Below are 23,868 nucleotides of genomic sequence, written 5' to 3'. Positions count from 1 at the left end.
AGAAAAGCGGCGCTTAAGCTCCCGAAAGGCCTCCACAGCCGCAGAGGACCAATTAGCAACATCAGCACCCTTCTTGGTCAAATCAGTCAAAGGTTTAGCAACGGCAGAAAAACCCGCTATGAATCGGCGATAGAAATTAGCAAATCCCAAGAATTTCTGAAGACTCTTTAGAGAAGTAGGTTGTATCCAATCACAAATAGCCTGAACCTTAACAGGGTCCATCTCCATAGATGAAGGGGAAAAAATATATCCCAGAAAGGAAATTCTCTGAACCCCAAAAATACACTTTGAGCCCTTCACAAATAGAGAATTAGCTCGTAAAACCTGAAAAACTCTCCTGACCTGTTGAACATGAGATTCCCAGTCCTCCGAAAAAATCAAAATATCATCCAAATACACAATCATAAATTTATCCAGATATTCACGGAAAATATCGTGCATAAAGGACTGAAAAACGGAAGGGGCATTCGCGAGACCGAAAGGCATTACCAAATACTCAAAATGGCCTTCAGGCGTATTAAATGCGGTCTTCCACTCATCCCCCTGCTTAATCCGCACCAAATTATACGCACCACGTAGATCGATCTTAGTGAACCACTTCGCCCCCTTTATGCGGGCAAAAAGATCAGTCAGTAAAGGTAACGGGTACTGGTATTTAACAGTAATCTTATTCAGAAGTCGATAGTCGATACAAGATCTCAATGAACCATCCTTTTTACCCACAAAAAAAAACCCTGCCCCCAATGGAGACAAAGAGGGGCGAATATGACCCTTTTCCAAAGATTCTCTGATATACTCCCGCATAGCAGTATGTTCAGGTACAGACAAATTAAACAAGCGACCCTTAGGAAATTTACTACCGGGAATCAACTCAATAGCGCAGTCACACTCTCTGTGAGGGGGAAGAGAATCAGTTTTAGGCTCCTGAAAGACATCATAAAAATCTGACAGAAATGCTGGGATCTCAGAGGGAGTAGATGAAGAAATGGGAACCAAAGGTGCATCCCCATGAATCCCCCGACATCCCCAACTCAGCACAGACATTGATCTCCAGTCCAAGACTGGATTATGAATTTGTAACCATGGTAATCCAAGTACTAATACGTCATGTAGATTATATAACACAAGGAAACGAATAATCTCCTGATGGTCTGGGGAAAGATGCATAGTCACTTGTGTCCAATATTGTGGTTTATTGCTAGCCAAAGGTGTAGAATCAATACCCTTTAAGGGAATAGAAACCTCCAGAGGCTCTAAATCAAACCAACAACGCTTGGCAAAGGACCAATCCATGAGACTCAGAGCGGCGCCAGAATCCACATAAGCATCCACAGTAACAGATGATAAAGTACAAATCAATGTCACGGACAAAAGAAATTTAGACTGCAAGGTACCCATAGAAAAAGATTTATCAACCTTTTTATCAACCTTCTTTATGCGTTTAGAGCATGCTGATATAACATGAGCTGGATCTCCACAATAGAAGCACAACCCATTTTTGCGCCTGTAATTCTGTCGTTCGCCTCTAGACAATACACTATCGCATTGCATATGCTCTGGTGCCTTTTCAGAGGTCACCGCCAAATGATGCACAGGTCTTTGCTCAGAAGATACCGCCATATGGTGCACAGGTTTTTGCTCAGAAGATACCGCCATATGGTGCACAGGTTTTTGCTCAAAAGATACCGCCATATGGTGCACAGATTTTTGCTCAGAAGATACCGCCATATGGTGCACAGATTTGCGCTCCCGTAAACGCCGATCAATCTGGATAGCCAATTTCATGGCATCATTCAGACCTGTAGGCACAGGGAACCCCACCATGACATCCTTCACGGCATCAGAGAGACCTTCTCTGAAATTAGCTGCTAGAGCGCACTCATTCCATTTAGTAAGCACCGACCATTTACGAAATTTCTGGCAGTATATCTCAGCTTCATCTTGCCCTTGGGAAAGAGCTATCAAGGCTTTCTCAGCCAAAATCTCTAAATTAGGTTCTTCATAAAGCAACCCCAAAGCCAGAAAAAACGCATCTACATTTAATAACGCAGGATCCCCTGGCGACAATGCAAATGCCCAACTTTGTGGGTCACCCCGCAATAGAGAAATAACAATTTTAACCTGTTGCGCAGGATCACCAGCAGAGTGAGATTTCAGAGACAAAAACAATTTACAATTCTCTCTGAAATTCAAAAAACGGGATCTGTCTCCGGTAAAAAATTCAGGCATAGGGATCTTAGGTTCAGACATTGGAGCACGAATAACAAAATCTTGTAAGTTCTGGACCTTTGAAGCCAGGTTATTCAGACCTGCAACCAAACTCTGTGGATCCATGATTCAAACAGGTGTAACCAAAGCCATTCAGAGATTAAGAGGAGAGGAAGAAAGTATCTCGCATTACCACAAGCGCCTATACTGCCGTCCAGTGCTTTCAGGTATGACTGACTTCCAGGCCCATGATAGCCTCCTGTGGTACCCTTAAAGCTGCCTCACACGGTCCCATATCTTTGCATTCACAGACGCATTGCTCTCCCGCTCCTCGGCTACACACACAGTGTGTGACTCATACACACTACCAGTGTCCTCCAGGTAAACTTCCCTGGACCATGGGTGCCCGTTTATCACTCAGCAGCAATCTGGTTTTAGGGTGGTCACCCCGTTAGTCATTATGGCATGCATTCCACAGGTTATCTCGTGTTCCGTCACTGTGCCATCCTCATGGTTTGTCCTTCTTGTCTTGTCTACCATGTACACTCTGATACGTATAATTTCTTTCATGTTTACAGATAGCTCACTGTGCGTAGCCCTACACCTACTAGTGGAGGTTGGTCCACTTCCCGTATCCTTTACCTAGGACAGTGTGTGCTTTATATCTTATCATATCCATCACCAGATCACATCCCGATGTCTACTTATGCTACCTGTTCCATGTTACCCATGTTTATTTTCTCTCCTACCTAGTATATCCTTAACATGTGTACACTCTCCAGCACTCTGTTGAACAGGACTCACAACGCACGCTGATTCAGGCCGGATCCACCTTTTTCTGCCTTCTGCGCTGCATGCTACTATCGATATTTGTATGCAGACCGTCATTTTGTTTAGTATAATATGGATCATATTATTCATCATTTTGTTTTTGTATAATTGTGCAAACAGTATTTTCTTTATTTAAAAAATATTTCTCTCATCTCTTTTGTATATACATTACAGCATTTGACAACTATATCTGATGAAGGTCTCTGTTGTCGAGACCGAAAACGTTTATATGTTGAGCTGGATGCACTAGAATAAAAATCTACTTTTTGAATCATTCTACAAATTTCTCCTGAGTGCCAAGAATTATTATATTTGCTACTACGGGTTGGATCCCCTACTTGAGCACCTCCCAAGAATCCCTGAGTGCCGTGGCCAATACTTTCTATATGCTGTTTCCGTACACGAGCACCTTGGACGATGTCTGAAACCTTTTCCTTTAATGCAGCAGAGGCGGCAGAAATTCTCTCTAAAGTTACCGCACCTAGCGATTTTCTCCAAATTCCAACTAAGGAATTAAAGAACCGTGACCTGGAACGTGAATCCAGAAGAGCGGTCAATCTTGAATTACATATCGTTACCATTGCCGAGTACCTTCGAGTCCAGAGGATCCCACGTGGCCTGCGGGTCCCCCTACAACCAACCTTCTTCAGGGAAGACAAGGAGTATTGTGAAAAATTTGAACACATTTTAAACAAATGCTCAGCCGATCTAATGACTCTCACTCTCTCCTATCTTCAAAAGAACTTGGACTCAGTCAATACTCAGATACAGGCCATCGAGTCTCAACTAACCAGCACGATGCCCCAGGAAGAATTCCAGGAATTAAAGATAAAGAATCAGGAACAACTACGGCAGCACAGATTGGAGGTCGAAAAGAGAAAGAGGTCCAAGTTCCTACGGGATACCGAAGACTACCTACAGAACCGGGTCTATCAATGGCGAGATATTCGGCCTTCCACCAGGCGACACAGCTCAAGAAGCTCTTCTGGATCCACCGACAGCAGACCCGGTACCTCAAGCTCTGCTTCTTTTTTAGGGAACAGCCGAGGTCGCAGAAGAGGAAGACGAGGCGGGGCGGCCAGTGCCACCGGGGACTCCAGAGACCAGATGACAACACGCTCACAGGTATGGATCTCCCCCTAGTGGTGAACATCTCATCAAAAAACCTGGACTCACAACAACTGGCTGTACTCCAGAAGGGTTTGTCCTTCTGCCCGGTATACAGGTTCAACTCTTTTGAACTTAATATGGACCTTCAAAGGTTCTACCGGAACCTCAGACTTCGGGTTCATTTTGCAGCACAACCTCCGGTGGTAAACCCTGCCAGGGGTGAAAAAACTCTCCTGGAACTCCAGAGCCTGGGGCTCCGGAACCACAGTTCCTACATGCCACCCCGGTCGGATCCCCCAGTTGAAACTTTTGTATCCCTTGTTGAAAGGGACATCCACTCACTAACTCGAAAAATGGAACAAGGGAAGTTCCATTTTCAGCCCAACCTTTCACCTTCTGAAAGACTGTCATTAGAGCAACTGGCGTCTGATAAATCCCTTATTATAAAACCGGCGGATAAGGGGGGAGCAACGGTAATAATGGATAGAACTGATTACCTGGAGGAGGTGTACAGGCAACTGGGGGACACTACGGTATATAAACTAATACCACACAACCCTCTCAATGAATTGGTGAAAAAAATTGCACCAATCATTGATTTTCACATACAAAATGGCACCATAGACAGTAAAATGAGAGATTTTCTCATTAAGAAAGACCCGATAACTCCCATCCTGTACATCCTACCCAAAATACACAAAAGACTAGCCAAACCTCCAGGTCGGCCCATTGTGTCCCTGACAGACTCTGTACTCTCGCCACTGTCCATAGTCCTAGAGAAAATTCTCACTCCACTCGTCAAAACCACCCGGTCCTTTCTTTTGGACACTGGTGAATTCATTCAAGTCATAAAAACCTTAGGCCCCATATCTCCCTCCTCCCTACTAATCACATGGGACGTGAATAGTCTCTACACATCCATCGTTCATGATAAAGGCCTGGCTGCTACCGATAGGCTCCTGCTAGACAATAAAGTTGACATTAAAATTCGCCACTTCTGTGCAGATCTGTTAAATCTAGTCCTGAGAGACAATTACTTCATGTTCCAAGATTCATATTATGCCCAGCTACAGGGTACTGCAATGGGCGCGAACGTAGCGCCCCCTTACGCCAATGCATACATGGCAGCCTTTGAAAATGACTTTGTGTATGAACATCCTCTATTCACCTCCCACTGTAGGGTATGGCGCAGATACATCGACGACATTTTCTGCGTGTGGGACGGTCCTCTTGAGTCGTTAATAATCTTTGATCAACACATCAATAGTATCTGGCCCGAACTCGGTTTCACTTTACAACATGACAACTCTAAAATTAGCTTTCTAGATACCCTTATCTACAAGGAAAGGGACGGCCGCCTTTCTATTGATTTATACACCAAGCCAACGGACCGTAACGGCCTCCTGTACTTCACCAGTTGCCATCCACCTTCCATAAAAAATTCCATCCCGAAGTCCCAATTCCACAGGGTTGAAAGGATTGTCTCAGATGACAAGATCAAGAAAACTAGACTAGGTGAGATGGAACAAAAATTCTCCAATCGGGGGTATCCACAACACATCCTCACAGAGGCCCAACGTAATACCTCAGTGGTTAGACCCAAAGATAACCGCAAGAGAATCCCTTTTGTCTCCACATTTCATCCCTTCTCCAATATGGTTCAGTCTACCATCAGGAGACACTGGAGTATCCTGACAAAAAGCTATCCTGGTATTCCAGAATTTGGAGCACCTTTCATGCCCTGCTACAAACGAGCTAGAAATCTTAGGGATAGGCTGGTCAAAGCGGACATTGGCTCTAACATCAGGGTGCCCAAACAATTGTTCTTACAAACCCAGAAACAAGGTACATTCCCGTGCCTTAGTTGCCAACAATGTAGCAATGTCCAGAGGGGTCCGTCAGTTTCTCACCCCCAGACGGGCAAGGCCATTCCCATAAAAGGTTTCTTTACCTGCGAATCCACACATGTGATATATATCATCAAATGCCCCTGTGGGTTGGCATATGTGGGTGAAACCACACAGCCAATTAGAGACAGAGTGGCTCAACACAAATCTACAATCCGTTGCAACAAGACACATCTACCCCTCCCCTACCATTTTTCTAAACAAAATCACAATATCTCGCAGCTCCGTTTTCAAGTCCTGGAACAGGTAGATACTCCAAGAAGGGGCCAAAGCCGCGTTAGTTTACTTCTCAAAAGGGAGGCTTACTGGATTTACTCCCTGCAGACCTTAGAACCAAAGGGACTCAATAGAGACTACGACGTCTCGGCATTTTTGTAATATCGTACACATATGTTATCATTTATTTCATATGTATTTTAACACTGTTTTGTATAATGTAACATTGTAGCTAGTATGGATGTCTTTAACTTGTGCTCCTTTTTTGTTTCTCTCCACAGAACCGTTAAACGCACCTCTCGCACGTAACACTGCACACGGTATAGTATGCACTGTATGCCTTTATATAGAGGGTTAATCATGTCTCTATATAATCGGGGTGACCCATACCAGATAGCCTTTTGATAGTCTAGTTCACACTACTGTTCCCATCATTTAGCCTTCTCTATATGCTGCAATGCAGCGTTACATTCATTCACTGTGTCCCCTTGAGCTTGCCATACAAGCGCTGTCTGTTCCCTGTGCTGATTCCCTGTTAGCCCCTCAGCTCCTCTGCGCATGAGCCGGCCTCTCCGATCACATGACCTGATGACGTCACACGTCAGGTGACTCTTCCCTGTGTGCTCTTATACCCGGAAGTGCTGCGCTTCCCCTAGCAGCCCCGGGAGCTCCCTCCTGCACAGCAGCGCAGCGTCCTCTCCACCCCTGACAGCGGCAACATCCAGGTAATACCATAACCGGTTCCAGCTCCCCGCTGGCTTGGCCTTTATCCACGTTGGCTTTAGTCCTATTTAACCCCCCTGCTCATAACTTCTGTCCACAGCGCTCCTCATTTTGCGAGTATCTCGCATTACCACAAGCGCCTATACTGCCGTCCAGTGCTTTCAGGTATGACTGACTTCCAGGCCCATGATAGCCTCCTGTGGTACCCTTAAAGCTGCCTCACACGGTCCCATATCTTTGCATTCACAGACGCATTGCTCTCCCGCTCCTCGGCTACACACACAGTGTGTGACTCATACACACTACCAGTGTCCTCCAGGTAAACTTCCCTGGACCATGGGTGCCCGTTTATCACTCAGCAGCAATCTGGTTTTAGGGTGGTCACCCCGTTAGTCATTATGGCATGCATTCCACAGGTTATCTCGTGTTCCGTCACTGTGCCATCCTCATGGTTTGTCCTTCTTGTCTTGTCTACCATGTACACTCTGATACGTATAATTTCTTTCATGTTTACAGATAGCTCACTGTGCGTAGCCCTACACCTACTAGTGGAGGTTGGTCCACTTCCCGTATCCTTTACCTAGGACAGTGTGTGCTTTATATCTTATCATATCCATCACCAGATCACATCCCGATGTCTACTTATGCTACCTGTTCCATGTTACCCATGTTTATTTTCTCTCCTACCTAGTATATCCTTAACATGTGTACACTCTCCAGCACTCTGTTGAACAGGACTCACAACGCACGCTGATTCAGGCCGGATCCACCTTTTTCTGCCTTCTGCGCTGCATGCTACTATCGATATTTGTATGCAGACCGTCATTTTGTTTAGTATAATATGGATCATATTATTCATCATTTTGTTTTTGTATAATTGTGCAAACAGTATTTTCTTTATTTAAAAAATATTTCTCTCATCTCTTTTGTATATACATTACAGCATTTGACAACTATATCTGATGAAGGTCTCTGTTGTCGAGACCGAAAACGTTTATATGTTGAGCTGGATGCACTAGAATAAAAATCTACTTTTTGAATCATTCTACAAATTTCTCCTGAGTGCCAAGAATTATTATATTTGCTACTACGGGTTGGATCCCCTACTTGAGCACCTCCCAAGAATCCCTGAGTGCCGTGGCCAATACTTTCTAGATACCGCCATATGGTGCACAGGTTTTTGCTCAAAAGATACCGCCATATGGTGCACAGATTTTTGCTCAGAAGATACCGCCATATGGTGCACAGATTTGCGCTCCCGTAAACGCCGATCAATCTGGATAGCCAATTTCATGGCATCATTCAGACCTGTAGGCACAGGGAACCCCACCATGACATCCTTCACGGCATCAGAGAGACCTTCTCTGAAATTAGCTGCTAGAGCGCACTCATTCCATTTAGTAAGCACCGACCATTTACGAAATTTCTGGCAGTATATCTCAGCTTCATCTTGCCCTTGGGAAAGAGCTATCAAGGCTTTCTCAGCCAAAATCTCTAAATTAGGTTCTTCATAAAGCAACCCCAAAGCCAGAAAAAACGCATCTACATTTAATAACGCAGGATCCCCTGGCGACAATGCAAATGCCCAACTTTGTGGGTCACCCCGCAATAGAGAAATAACAATTTTAACCTGTTGCGCAGGATCACCAGCAGAGTGAGATTTCAGAGACAAAAACAATTTACAATTCTCTCTGAAATTCAAAAAACGGGATCTGTCTCCGGTAAAAAATTCAGGCATAGGGATCTTAGGTTCAGACATTGGAGCACGAATAACAAAATCTTGTAAGTTCTGGACCTTTGAAGCCAGGTTATTCAGACCTGCAACCAAACTCTGTGGATCCATGATTCAAACAGGTGTAACCAAAGCCATTCAGAGATTAAGAGGAGAGGAAGAAAAAAAAAAAAAAAGGCTGAAGACTGCAGTTTAAGCAAGGAGTACAAATAAGCACTAAGGTGCACTTTCCAAACACAGAAGGAAAAAAAAAAACCTTTTCATATCCTTTCCTGCTTTAGTGCATAGTTTTAACACATGAGGGCCGGCCAAACTGTTATGATTTTCCCAATGGCAGGGAAATCAAAAATAACAAACGGACTAGCTCTCGGGTGATGGAAACTAAAGTGACCGTGACCTGAACCTGACACAACACTGGAAGTAGCCGGGGAGTGTTTCCTACGATGCCCTAGACACCACGCACCAGCCGGAGATCTAACTACCCCTATCAGAGGAATATACAGGCCTGCCTTACCTCCAGAGATGAACCCCAAAAGGAGATAGCAGGCCCCCACAAATATTGACGGTGAGTCAAGAGGAAAAGACATACGTAGGATGAACAGCAGATTTAGCACAGTGAGGTCCGCTTACTAGATAGCAGAAGTACAGGAAAGAGTTACTTCACGGTCAACTTCAAAACACTACTCAAAAACACCATCCTGAAATTACTTTAAAACTCCAGTGACAACTCATGCCACTGGAGTGGCAATTTCAGTCCACGAGAGCTTCCAGCTACAGAGAGTCACATTGCAGATAGCTGGACAAAAAATAGCATTAACTAGGAACAAAATTCAACTTAGCTGAACTGGAACTTGAGGCAGGAGAATGCAACAGAAAGCTACTGATACATTGTTGGCCGGCATCAGACCAGCAGCCAAGCAGGCTTAAATAGGAAACTCCCCTAATGGGTGTCAACAGGTGATCAAGGATAGAAGAAGGCAAATAAGTGGCAATACCATAAAACACCACCGGGGGAGCCCACAAACAGAATTCACAACAGTACCCCCCCCTTAAGGAGGGGGCACCGAACCCTCACCAGAACCACCAGGGCGATCTGAATGAGCACTATGGAATGCACGAACCAAATCAGGAGCATGAACATCAGATGCTGTCACCCAAGAATTATCCTCCTGGCCATAGCCTTTCCACTTAACCAGATACTGAAGTTTCCGTCTGGAAACACGGGAGTCCAAGATCTTTTCCACCACATACTCCAACTCACCCTCAACCAGCACAGGAGCAGGAGGATCAGCAGACGGAACAACCGGCACCTCATACCTCCGCAATAATGACCGATGAAAAACATTATGAATAGTAAAAGATGCTGGGAGGTCCAAACGAAAGGACACAGGATTGAGAACCTCCAGAATCCTATAAGGGCAGATAAACCGAGGCTTAAACTTAGGAGACGAGACCTTCATAGGAACAAATCGAGAAGACAACCAAACCAGGTCCCCAACACAAAGACGAGGACCGACACGCCGATGACGATTAGTGAACTGTTGAGTCTTCTCCTGGGACAACTTCAGATTATCCACAACCTGTCCCCAAATCTGATGCATTCTATCAACCACAGCATCTACTCCAGGACAATCCGAAGACTCCAATTGACCGGACGAAAAGCGAGGGTGAAACCCTGAATTACAAAAAAATGGAGAAACCAAAGTGGCAGAACTGGCCCGATTGTTAAGGGCAAACTCTGCCAATGGCAAAAAATCAAGCCAATCATCCTGATCAGCGGACACAAAACACCTCAAGTAAGTCTCCAAGGTCTGATTAGTACGCTCAGTCTGGCCATTAGTCTGAGGATGGAATGCAGACGAAAACGACAAGTCGATGCCCATCCTGGCACAGAACGCCCGCCAAAATCTAGACACAAACTGAGTACCCCTGTCAGACACTATATTCTCAGGAATACCATGCAAACGCACAACATTCTGAAAAAATAGAGGGACCAGCTCAGAGGAGGAGGGCAATTTGGGCAAAGGTACCAAGTGAACCATCTTGGAAAAACGGTCACACACCACCCAGATGACGGACATCCTACGAGAAACAGGAAGGTCAGAAATAAAGTCCATAGAGATGTGCGTCCAAGGCCTCTTAGGAATAGGCAAGGGCAACAACAACCCGCTGGCCCGGGAACAGCAGGGCTTAGCCCGAGCACAAACATCACAAGACTGCACAAAAATACGTACATCTCGAGACAAGGAAGGCCACCAGAAGGACCTAGACACCAGATCCCTGGTGCCAAAAATTCCAGGATGACCTGCCAACGCGGAAGAGTGAACCTCCGAAATAACTCTACTGGTCCAGTCATCAGGGACAAACAGTCTACCAGGCGGACAGCGATCAGGCTTATCCACCTGAAACTCCTGCAAAGAGCGCCGCAGGTCTGGGGAGACAGCTGACAATATCACCCCATCCTTCAGGATGCCCGTAGGTTCGGAATCACCAGGCGAGTCAGGCTCAAAACTCCTAGAGAGGGCATCCGCCCTCACATTCTTAGACCCAGGCAGATATGAGACCACAAAGTTAAATCGAGAGAAAAACAACGACCAGCGCGCCTGTCTAGGATTCAGACGCCTGGCTGACTCAAGATAAATTAGATTTTTGTGGTCAGTCAAGACCACCACCTGGTGTCTAGCACCCTCAAGCCAATGACGCCACTCCTCAAATGCCCACTTCATGGCCAAGAGCTCCCGATTTCCAACATCATAATTTCGCTCAGCGGGCGAAAACTTTCGAGAGAAAAACGCACATGGTCTCATCACTGAGCAGTCAGGACCTTTCTGCGACAAAACTGCACCTGCTCCGATCTCGGAAGCATCTACTTCAACCTGGAACGGGAGCGAAACATCAGGCTGGCGCAACACAGGAGCAGAAGAAAAGCGGCGCTTAAGCTCCCGAAAGGCCTCCACAGCCGCAGAGGACCAATTAGCAACATCAGCACCCTTCTTGGTCAAATCAGTCAAAGGTTTAGCAACGGCAGAAAAACCCGCTATGAATCGGCGATAGAAATTAGCAAATCCCAAGAATTTCTGAAGACTCTTTAGAGAAGTAGGTTGTATCCAATCACAAATAGCCTGAACCTTAACAGGGTCCATCTCCATAGATGAAGGGGAAAAAATATATCCCAGAAAGGAAATTCTCTGAACCCCAAAAATACACTTTGAGCCCTTCACAAATAGAGAATTAGCTCGTAAAACCTGAAAAACTCTCCTGACCTGTTGAACATGAGATTCCCAGTCCTCCGAAAAAATCAAAATATCATCCAAATACACAATCATAAATTTATCCAGATATTCACGGAAAATATCGTGCATAAAGGACTGAAAAACGGAAGGGGCATTCGCGAGACCGAAAGGCATTACCAAATACTCAAAATGGCCTTCAGGCGTATTAAATGCGGTCTTCCACTCATCCCCCTGCTTAATCCGCACCAAATTATACGCACCACGTAGATCGATCTTAGTGAACCACTTCGCCCCCTTTATGCGGGCAAAAAGATCAGTCAGTAAAGGTAACGGGTACTGGTATTTAACAGTAATCTTATTCAGAAGTCGATAGTCGATACAAGATCTCAATGAACCATCCTTTTTACCCACAAAAAAAAACCCTGCCCCCAATGGAGACAAAGAGGGGCGAATATGACCCTTTTCCAAAGATTCTCTGATATACTCCCGCATAGCAGTATGTTCAGGTACAGACAAATTAAACAAGCGACCCTTAGGAAATTTACTACCGGGAATCAACTCAATAGCGCAGTCACACTCTCTGTGAGGGGGAAGAGAATCAGTTTTAGGCTCCTGAAAGACATCATAAAAATCTGACAGAAATGCTGGGATCTCAGAGGGAGTAGATGAAGAAATGGGAACCAAAGGTGCATCCCCATGAATCCCCCGACATCCCCAACTCAGCACAGACATTGATCTCCAGTCCAAGACTGGATTATGAATTTGTAACCATGGTAATCCAAGTACTAATACGTCATGTAGATTATATAACACAAGGAAACGAATAATCTCCTGATGGTCTGGGGAAAGATGCATAGTCACTTGTGTCCAATATTGTGGTTTATTGCTAGCCAAAGGTGTAGAATCAATACCCTTTAAGGGAATAGAAACCTCCAGAGGCTCTAAATCAAACCAACAACGCTTGGCAAAGGACCAATCCATGAGACTCAGAGCGGCGCCAGAATCCACATAAGCATCCACAGTAACAGATGATAAAGTACAAATCAATGTCACGGACAAAAGAAATTTAGACTGCAAGGTACCCATAGAAAAAGATTTATCAACCTTTTTATCAACCTTCTTTATGCGTTTAGAGCATGCTGATATAACATGAGCTGGATCTCCACAATAGAAGCACAACCCATTTTTGCGCCTGTAATTCTGTCGTTCGCCTCTAGACAATACACTATCGCATTGCATATGCTCTGGTGCCTTTTCAGAGGTCACCGCCAAATGATGCACAGGTCTTTGCTCAGAAGATACCGCCATATGGTGCACAGGTTTTTGCTCAGAAGATACCGCCATATGGTGCACAGGTTTTTGCTCAAAAGATACCGCCATATGGTGCACAGATTTTTGCTCAGAAGATACCGCCATATGGTGCACAGATTTGCGCTCCCGTAAACGCCGATCAATCTGGATAGCCAATTTCATGGCATCATTCAGACCTGTAGGCACAGGGAACCCCACCATGACATCCTTCACGGCATCAGAGAGACCTTCTCTGAAATTAGCTGCTAGAGCGCACTCATTCCATTTAGTAAGCACCGACCATTTACGAAATTTCTGGCAGTATATCTCAGCTTCATCTTGCCCTTGGGAAAGAGCTATCAAGGCTTTCTCAGCCAAAATCTCTAAATTAGGTTCTTCATAAAGCAACCCCAAAGCCAGAAAAAACGCATCTACATTTAATAACGCAGGATCCCCTGGCGACAATGCAAATGCCCAACTTTGTGGGTCACCCCGCAATAGAGAAATAACAATTTTAACCTGTTGCGCAGGATCACCAGCAGAGTGAGATTTCAGAGACAAAAACAATTTACAATTCTCTCTGAAATTCAAAAAACGGGATCTGTCTCCGGTAAAAAATTCAGGCATAGGGATCTTAGGTTCAGACATTGGAGCACGAATAACAAAATCTTGTAAGTTCTGGACCTTTGAAGCCAGGTTATTCAGACCTGCAACCAAACTCTGTGGATCCATGATTCAAACAGGTGTAACCAAAGCCATTCAGAGATTAAGAGGAGAGGAAGAAAGTATCTCGCATTACCACAAGCGCCTATACTGCCGTCCAGTGCTTTCAGGTATGACTGACTTCCAGGCCCATGATAGCCTCCTGTGGTACCCTTAAAGCTGCCTCACACGGTCCCATATCTTTGCATTCACAGACGCATTGCTCTCCCGCTCCTCGGCTACACACACAGTGTGTGACTCATACACACTACCAGTGTCCTCCAGGTAAACTTCCCTGGACCATGGGTGCCCGTTTATCACTCAGCAGCAATCTGGTTTTAGGGTGGTCACCCCGTTAGTCATTATGGCATGCATTCCACAGGTTATCTCGTGTTCCGTCACTGTGCCATCCTCATGGTTTGTCCTTCTTGTCTTGTCTACCATGTACACTCTGATACGTATAATTTCTTTCATGTTTACAGATAGCTCACTGTGCGTAGCCCTACACCTACTAGTGGAGGTTGGTCCACTTCCCGTATCCTTTACCTAGGACAGTGTGTGCTTTATATCTTATCATATCCATCACCAGATCACATCCCGATGTCTACTTATGCTACCTGTTCCATGTTACCCATGTTTATTTTCTCTCCTACCTAGTATATCCTTAACATGTGTACACTCTCCAGCACTCTGTTGAACAGGACTCACAACGCACGCTGATTCAGGCCGGATCCACCTTTTTCTGCCTTCTGCGCTGCATGCTACTATCGATATTTGTATGCAGACCGTCATTTTGTTTAGTATAATATGGATCATATTATTCATCATTTTGTTTTTGTATAATTGTGCAAACAGTATTTTCTTTATTTAAAAAATATTTCTCTCATCTCTTTTGTATATACATTACAGCATTTGACAACTATATCTGATGAAGGTCTCTGTTGTCGAGACCGAAAACGTTTATATGTTGAGCTGGATGCACTAGAATAAAAATCTACTTTTTGAATCATTCTACAAATTTCTCCTGAGTGCCAAGAATTATTATATTTGCTACTACGGGTTGGATCCCCTACTTGAGCACCTCCCAAGAATCCCTGAGTGCCGTGGCCAATACTTTCTATATGCTGTTTCCGTACACGAGCACCTTGGACGATGTCTGAAACCTTTTCCTTTAATGCAGCAGAGGCGGCAGAAATTCTCTCTAAAGTTACCGCACCTAGCGATTTTCTCCAAATTCCAACTAAGGAATTAAAGAACCGTGACCTGGAACGTGAATCCAGAAGAGCGGTCAATCTTGAATTACATATCGTTACCATTGCCGAGTACCTTCGAGTCCAGAGGATCCCACGTGGCCTGCGGGTCCCCCTACAACCAACCTTCTTCAGGGAAGACAAGGAGTATTGTGAAAAATTTGAACACATTTTAAACAAATGCTCAGCCGATCTAATGACTCTCACTCTCTCCTATCTTCAAAAGAACTTGGACTCAGTCAATACTCAGATACAGGCCATCGAGTCTCAACTAACCAGCACGATGCCCCAGGAAGAATTCCAGGAATTAAAGATAAAGAATCAGGAACAACTACGGCAGCACAGATTGGAGGTCGAAAAGAGAAAGAGGTCCAAGTTCCTACGGGATACCGAAGACTACCTACAGAACCGGGTCTATCAATGGCGAGATATTCGGCCTTCCACCAGGCGACACAGCTCAAGAAGCTCTTCTGGATCCACCGACAGCAGACCCGGTACCTCAAGCTCTGCTTCTTTTTTAGGGAACAGCCGAGGTCGCAGAAGAGGAAGACGAGGCGGGGCGGCCAGTGCCACCGGGGACTCCAGAGACCAGATGACAACACGCTCACAGGTATGGATCTCCCCCTAGTGGTGAACATCTCATCAAAAAACCTGGACTCACAACAACTGGCTGTACTCCAGAAGGGTTTGTCCTTCTGCCCGGTATACAGGTTCAACTCTTTTGAACTTAATATGGACCTTCAAAGGTTCTACCGGAACCTCAGACTTCGGGTTCATTTTGCAGCACAACCTCCGGTGGTAAACCCTGCCAGGGGTGAAAAAACTCTCCTGGAACTCCAGAGCCTGGGGCTCCGGAACCACAGTTCCTACATGCCACCCCGGTCGGATCCCCCAGTTGAAACTTTTGTATCCCTTGTTGAAAGGGACATCCACTCACTAACTCGAAAAATGGAACAAGGGAAGTTCCATTTTCAGCCCAACCTTTCACCTTCTGAAAGACTGTCATTAGAGCAACTGGCGTCTGATAAATCCCTTATTATAAAACCGGCGGATAAGGGGGGAGCAACGGTAATAATGGATAGAACTGATTACCTGGAGGAGGTGTACAGGCAACTGGGGGACACTACGGTATATAAACTAATACCACACAACCCTCTCAATGAATTGGTGAAAAAAATTGCACCAATCATTGATTTTCACATACAAAATGGCACCATAGACAGTAAAATGAGAGATTTTCTCATTAAGAAAGACCCGATAACTCCCATCCTGTACATCCTACCCAAAATACACAAAAGACTAGCCAAACCTCCAGGTCGGCCCATTGTGTCCCTGACAGACTCTGTACTCTCGCCACTGTCCATAGTCCTAGAGAAAATTCTCACTCCACTCGTCAAAACCACCCGGTCCTTTCTTTTGGACACTGGTGAATTCATTCAAGTCATAAAAACCTTAGGCCCCATATCTCCCTCCTCCCTACTAATCACATGGGACGTGAATAGTCTCTACACATCCATCGTTCATGATAAAGGCCTGGCTGCTACCGATAGGCTCCTGCTAGACAATAAAGTTGACATTAAAATTCGCCACTTCTGTGCAGATCTGTTAAATCTAGTCCTGAGAGACAATTACTTCATGTTCCAAGATTCATATTATGCCCAGCTACAGGGTACTGCAATGGGCGCGAACGTAGCGCCCCCTTACGCCAATGCATACATGGCAGCCTTTGAAAATGACTTTGTGTATGAACATCCTCTATTCACCTCCCACTGTAGGGTATGGCGCAGATACATCGACGACATTTTCTGCGTGTGGGACGGTCCTCTTGAGTCGTTAATAATCTTTGATCAACACATCAATAGTATCTGGCCCGAACTCGGTTTCACTTTACAACATGACAACTCTAAAATTAGCTTTCTAGATACCCTTATCTACAAGGAAAGGGACGGCCGCCTTTCTATTGATTTATACACCAAGCCAACGGACCGTAACGGCCTCCTGTACTTCACCAGTTGCCATCCACCTTCCATAAAAAATTCCATCCCGAAGTCCCAATTCCACAGGGTTGAAAGGATTGTCTCAGATGACAAGATCAAGAAAACTAGACTAGGTGAGATGGAACAAAAATTCTCCAATCGGGGGTATCCACAACACATCCTCACAGAGGCCCAACGTAATACCTCAGTGGTTAGACCCAAAGATAACCGCAAGAGAATCCCTTTTGTCTCCACATTTCATCCCTTCTCCAATATGGTTCAGTCTACCATCAGGAGACACTGGAGTATCCTGACAAAAAGCTATCCTGGTATTCCAGAATTTGGAGCACCTTTCATGCCCTGCTACAAACGAGCTAGAAATCTTAGGGATAGGCTGGTCAAAGCGGACATTGGCTCTAACATCAGGGTGCCCAAACAATTGTTCTTACAAACCCAGAAACAAGGTACATTCCCGTGCCTTAGTTGCCAACAATGTAGCAATGTCCAGAGGGGTCCGTCAGTTTCTCACCCCCAGACGGGCAAGGCCATTCCCATAAAAGGTTTCTTTACCTGCGAATCCACACATGTGATATATATCATCAAATGCCCCTGTGGGTTGGCATATGTGGGTGAAACCACACAGCCAATTAGAGACAGAGTGGCTCAACACAAATCTACAATCCGTTGCAACAAGACACATCTACCCCTCCCCTACCATTTTTCTAAACAAAATCACAATATCTCGCAGCTCCGTTTTCAAGTCCTGGAACAGGTAGATACTCCAAGAAGGGGCCAAAGCCGCGTTAGTTTACTTCTCAAAAGGGAGGCTTACTGGATTTACTCCCTGCAGACCTTAGAACCAAAGGGACTCAATAGAGACTACGACGTCTCGGCATTTTTGTAATATCGTACACATATGTTATCATTTATTTCATATGTATTTTAACACTGTTTTGTATAATGTAACATTGTAGCTAGTATGGATGTCTTTAACTTGTGCTCCTTTTTTGTTTCTCTCCACAGAACCGTTAAACGCACCTCTCGCACGTAACACTGCACACGGTATAGTATGCACTGTATGCCTTTATATAGAGGGTTAATCATGTCTCTATATAATCGGGGTGACCCATACCAGATAGCCTTTTGATAGTCTAGTTCACACTACTGTTCCCATCATTTAGCCTTCTCTATATGCTGCAATGCAGCGTTACATTCATTCACTGTGTCCCCTTGAGCTTGCCATACAAGCGCTGTCTGTTCCCTGTGCTGATTCCCTGTTAGCCCCTCAGCTCCTCTGCGCATGAGCCGGCCTCTCCGATCACATGACCTGATGACGTCACACGTCAGGTGACTCTTCCCTGTGTGCTCTTATACCCGGAAGTGCTGCGCTTCCCCTAGCAGCCCCGGGAGCTCCCTCCTGCACAGCAGCGCAGCGTCCTCTCCACCCCTGACAGCGGCAACATCCAGGTAATACCATAACCGGTTCCAGCTCCCCGCTGGCTTGGCCTTTATCCACGTTGGCTTTAGTCCTATTTAACCCCCCTGCTCATAACTTCTGTCCACAGCGCTCCTCATTTTGCGAGTATCTCGCATTACCACAAGCGCCTATACTGCCGTCCAGTGCTTTCAGGTATGACTGACTTCCAGGCCCATGATAGCCTCCTGTGGTACCCTTAAAGCTGCCTCACACGGTCCCATATCTTTGCATTCACAGACGCATTGCTCTCCCGCTCCTCGGCTACACACACAGTGTGTGACTCATACACACTACCAGTGTCCTCCAGGTAAACTTCCCTGGACCATGGGTGCCCGTTTATCACTCAGCAGCAATCTGGTTTTAGGGTGGTCACCCCGTTAGTCATTATGGCATGCATTCCACAGGTTATCTCGTGTTCCGTCACTGTGCCATCCTCATGGTTTGTCCTTCTTGTCTTGTCTACCATGTACACTCTGATACGTATAATTTCTTTCATGTTTACAGATAGCTCACTGTGCGTAGCCCTACACCTACTAGTGGAGGTTGGTCCACTTCCCGTATCCTTTACCTAGGACAGTGTGTGCTTTATATCTTATCATATCCATCACCAGATCACATCCCGATGTCTACTTATGCTACCTGTTCCATGTTACCCATGTTTATTTTCTCTCCTACCTAGTATATCCTTAACATGTGTACACTCTCCAGCACTCTGTTGAACAGGACTCACAACGCACGCTGATTCAGGCCGGATCCACCTTTTTCTGCCTTCTGCGCTGCATGCTACTATCGATATTTGTATGCAGACCGTCATTTTGTTTAGTATAATATGGATCATATTATTCATCATTTTGTTTTTGTATAATTGTGCAAACAGTATTTTCTTTATTTAAAAAATATTTCTCTCATCTCTTTTGTATATACATTACAGCATTTGACAACTATATCTGATGAAGGTCCCTGTTGTCGAGACCGAAAACGTTTATATGTTGAGCTGGATGCACTAGAATAAAAATCTACTTTTTGAATCATTCTACAAATTTCTCCTGAGTGCCAAGAATTATTATATTTGCTACTACGGGTTGGATCCCCTACTTGAGCACCTCCCAAGAATCCCTGAGTGCCGTGGCCAATACTTTCTAGATACCGCCATATGGTGCACAGGTTTTTGCTCAAAAGATACCGCCATATGGTGCACAGATTTTTGCTCAGAAGATACCGCCATATGGTGCACAGATTTGCGCTCCCGTAAACGCCGATCAATCTGGATAGCCAATTTCATGGCATCATTCAGACCTGTAGGCACAGGGAACCCCACCATGACATCCTTCACGGCATCAGAGAGACCTTCTCTGAAATTAGCTGCTAGAGCGCACTCATTCCATTTAGTAAGCACCGACCATTTACGAAATTTCTGGCAGTATATCTCAGCTTCATCTTGCCCTTGGGAAAGAGCTATCAAGGCTTTCTCAGCCAAAATCTCTAAATTAGGTTCTTCATAAAGCAACCCCAAAGCCAGAAAAAACGCATCTACATTTAATAACGCAGGATCCCCTGGCGACAATGCAAATGCCCAACTTTGTGGGTCACCCCGCAATAGAGAAATAACAATTTTAACCTGTTGCGCAGGATCACCAGCAGAGTGAGATTTCAGAGACAAAAACAATTTACAATTCTCTCTGAAATTCAAAAAACGGGATCTGTCTCCGGTAAAAAATTCAGGCATAGGGATCTTAGGTTCAGACATTGGAGCACGAATAACAAAATCTTGTAAGTTCTGGACCTTTGAAGCCAGGTTATTCAGACCTGCAACCAAACTCTGTGGATCCATGATTCAAACAGGTGTAACCAAAGCCATTCAGAGATTAAGAGGAGAGGAAGAAAAAAAAAAAAAAAGGCTGAAGACTGCAGTTTAAGCAAGGAGTACAAATAAGCACTAAGGTGCACTTTCCAAACACAGAAGGAAAAAAAAAAACCTTTTCATATCCTTTCCTGCTTTAGTGCATAGTTTTAACACATGAGGGCCGGCCAAACTGTTATGATTTTCCCAATGGCAGGGAAATCAAAAATAACAAACGGACTAGCTCTCGGGTGATGGAAACTAAAGTGACCGTGACCTGAACCTGACACAACACTGGAAGTAGCCGGGGAGTGTTTCCTACGATGCCCTAGACACCACGCACCAGCCGGAGATCTAACTACCCCTATCAGAGGAATATACAGGCCTGCCTTACCTCCAGAGATGAACCCCAAAAGGAGATAGCAGGCCCCCACAAATATTGACGGTGAGTCAAGAGGAAAAGACATACGTAGGATGAACAGCAGATTTAGCACAGTGAGGTCCGCTTACTAGATAGCAGAAGTACAGGAAAGAGTTACTTCACGGTCAACTTCAAAACACTACTCAAAAACACCATCCTGAAATTACTTTAAAACTCCAGTGACAACTCATGCCACTGGAGTGGCAATTTCAGTCCACGAGAGCTTCCAGCTACAGAGAGTCACATTGCAGATAGCTGGACAAAAAATAGCATTAACTAGGAACAAAATTCAACTTAGCTGAACTGGAACTTGAGGCAGGAGAATGCAACAGAAAGCTACTGATACATTGTTGGCCGGCATCAGACCAGCAGCCAAGCAGGCTTAAATAGGAAACTCCCCTAATGGGTGTCAACAGGTGATCAAGGATAGAAGAAGGCAAATAAGTGGCAATACCATAAAACACCACCGGGGGAGCCCACAAACAGAATTCACAACAGTACCCCCCCCTTAAGGAGGGGGCACCGAACCCTCACCAGAACCACCAGGGCGATCTGAATGAGCACTATGGAATGCACGAACCAAATCAGGAGCATGAACATCAGATGCTGTCACCCAAGAATTATCCTCCTGGCCATAGCCTTTCCACTTAACCAGATACTGAAGTTTCCGTCTGGAAACACGGGAGTCCAAGATCTTTTCCACCACATACTCCAACTCACCCTCAACCAGCACAGGAGCAGGAGGATCAGCAGACGGAACAACCGGCACCTCATACCTCCGCAATAATGACCGATGAAAAACATTATGAATAGTAAAAGATGCTGGGAGGTCCAAACGAAAGGACACAGGATTGAGAACCTCCAGAATCCTATAAGGGCAGATAAACCGAGGCTTAAACTTAGGAGACGAGACCTTCATAGGAACAAATCGAGAAGACAACCAAACCAGGTCCCCAACACAAAGACGAGGACCGACACGCCGATGACGATTAGTGAACTGTTGAGTCTTCTCCTGGGACAACTTCAGATTATCCACAACCTGTCCCCAAATCTGATGCATTCTATCAACCACAGCATCTACTCCAGGACAATCCGAAGACTCCAATTGACCGGACGAAAAGCGAGGGTGAAACCCTGAATTACAAAAAAATGGAGAAACCAAAGTGGCAGAACTGGCCCGATTGTTAAGGGCAAACTCTGCCAATGGCAAAAAATCAAGCCAATCATCCTGATCAGCGGACACAAAACACCTCAAGTAAGTCTCCAAGGTCTGATTAGTACGCTCAGTCTGGCCATTAGTCTGAGGATGGAATGCAGACGAAAACGACAAGTCGATGCCCATCCTGGCACAGAACGCCCGCCAAAATCTAGACACAAACTGAGTACCCCTGTCAGACACTATATTCTCAGGAATACCATGCAAACGCACAACATTCTGAAAAAATAGAGGGACCAGCTCAGAGGAGGAGGGCAATTTGGGCAAAGGTACCAAGTGAACCATCTTGGAAAAACGGTCACACACCACCCAGATGACGGACATCCTACGAGAAACAGGAAGGTCAGAAATAAAGTCCATAGAGATGTGCGTCCAAGGCCTCTTAGGAATAGGCAAGGGCAACAACAACCCGCTGGCCCGGGAACAGCAGGGCTTAGCCCGAGCACAAACATCACAAGACTGCACAAAAATACGTACATCTCGAGACAAGGAAGGCCACCAGAAGGACCTAGACACCAGATCCCTGGTGCCAAAAATTCCAGGATGACCTGCCAACGCGGAAGAGTGAACCTCCGAAATAACTCTACTGGTCCAGTCATCAGGGACAAACAGTCTACCAGGCGGACAGCGATCAGGCTTATCCACCTGAAACTCCTGCAAAGAGCGCCGCAGGTCTGGGGAGACAGCTGACAATATCACCCCATCCTTCAGGATGCCCGTAGGTTCGGAATCACCAGGCGAGTCAGGCTCAAAACTCCTAGAGAGGGCATCCGCCCTCACATTCTTAGACCCAGGCAGATATGAGACCACAAAGTTAAATCGAGAGAAAAACAACGACCAGCGCGCCTGTCTAGGATTCAGACGCCTGGCTGACTCAAGATAAATTAGATTTTTGTGGTCAGTCAAGACCACCACCTGGTGTCTAGCACCCTCAAGCCAATGACGCCACTCCTCAAATGCCCACTTCATGGCCAAGAGCTCCCGATTTCCAACATCATAATTTCGCTCAGCGGGCGAAAACTTTCGAGAGAAAAACGCACATGGTCTCATCACTGAGCAGTCAGGACCTTTCTGCGAAAAAACTGCACCTGCTCCGATCTCGGAAGCATCTACTTCAACCTGGAACGGGAGCGAAACATCAGGCTGGCGCAACACAGGAGCAGAAGAAAAGCGGCGCTTAAGCTCCCGAAAGGCCTCCACAGCCGCAGAGGACCAATTAGCAACATCAGCACCCTTCTTGGTCAAATCAGTCAAAGGTTTAGCAACGGCAGAAAAACCCGCTATGAATCGGCGATAGAAATTAGCAAATCCCAAGAATTTCTGAAGACTCTTTAGAGAAGTAGGTTGTATCCAATCACAAATAGCCTGAACCTTAACAGGGTCCATCTCCATAGATGAAGGGGAAAAAATATATCCCAGAAAGGAAATTCTCTGAACCCCAAAAATACACTTTGAGCCCTTCACAAATAGAGAATTAGCTCGTAAAACCTGAAAAACTCTCCTGACCTGTTGAACATGAGATTCCCAGTCCTCCGAAAAAATCAAAATATCATCCAAATACACAATCATAAATTTATCCAGATATTCACGGAAAATATCGTGCATAAAGGACTGAAAAACGGAAGGGGCATTCGCGAGACCGAAAGGCATTACCAAATACTCAAAATGGCCTTCAGGCGTATTAAATGCGGTCTTCCACTCATCCCCCTGCTTAATCCGCACCAAATTATACGCAC

General features: G+C 45.4%; 3 protein-coding genes across 4 annotated transcripts in view; 2 read left to right on the top strand and 1 right to left on the bottom strand.

The window, feature by feature from the left end:
• LOC143817720 (uncharacterized) overlaps positions 1–23,868 on the bottom strand; it is an 800,811-nt gene that overhangs the window by 603,072 nt on the left and 173,871 nt on the right. The gene's annotated exons all lie outside the window — the stretch shown is intronic.
• Positions 2,398–8,145, top strand: LOC143816436 (uncharacterized). The gene is made up of 6 exons (XM_077296801.1): positions 2,398–2,589; positions 2,787–2,839; positions 2,991–4,164; positions 6,554–6,592; positions 7,512–7,564; positions 7,716–8,145. Exons 3-6 carry the CDS (start codon positions 3,735–3,737, stop codon positions 7,833–7,835), a joined length of 642 nt encoding a protein of 213 aa, XP_077152916.1. The 5' UTR covers positions 2,398–2,589; positions 2,787–2,839; positions 2,991–3,734; the 3' UTR covers positions 7,836–8,145.
• On the top strand, positions 14,046–19,608 carry LOC143816435 (uncharacterized). 2 transcript variants are annotated; one of them, XR_013223943.1, is made up of 7 exons: positions 14,057–14,083; positions 14,168–14,237; positions 14,435–14,487; positions 14,639–15,812; positions 18,202–18,240; positions 19,160–19,212; positions 19,364–19,608. XR_013223943.1 is itself a non-coding variant. In XM_077296799.1 (6 exons), the coding sequence occupies exons 3-6, from the start codon at positions 15,383–15,385 to the stop codon at positions 19,481–19,483; spliced, it is 642 nt and encodes a 213-aa protein (XP_077152914.1). In that variant the 5' UTR covers positions 14,046–14,237; positions 14,435–14,487; positions 14,639–15,382; the 3' UTR covers positions 19,484–19,608. The 2 variants fall into 2 exon arrangements, 1 of the variants encoding a protein (XP_077152914.1); XM_077296799.1 differs by having other exon boundaries at positions 14,046–14,237.

This window comes from Ranitomeya variabilis, chromosome 3 (assembly GCF_051348905.1).
Source record: "Ranitomeya variabilis isolate aRanVar5 chromosome 3, aRanVar5.hap1, whole genome shotgun sequence".
Taxonomy (NCBI): Eukaryota; Metazoa; Chordata; class Amphibia; order Anura; family Dendrobatidae; genus Ranitomeya; species Ranitomeya variabilis.
This window is presented reverse-complemented; position numbering and strand designations above follow the sequence as displayed.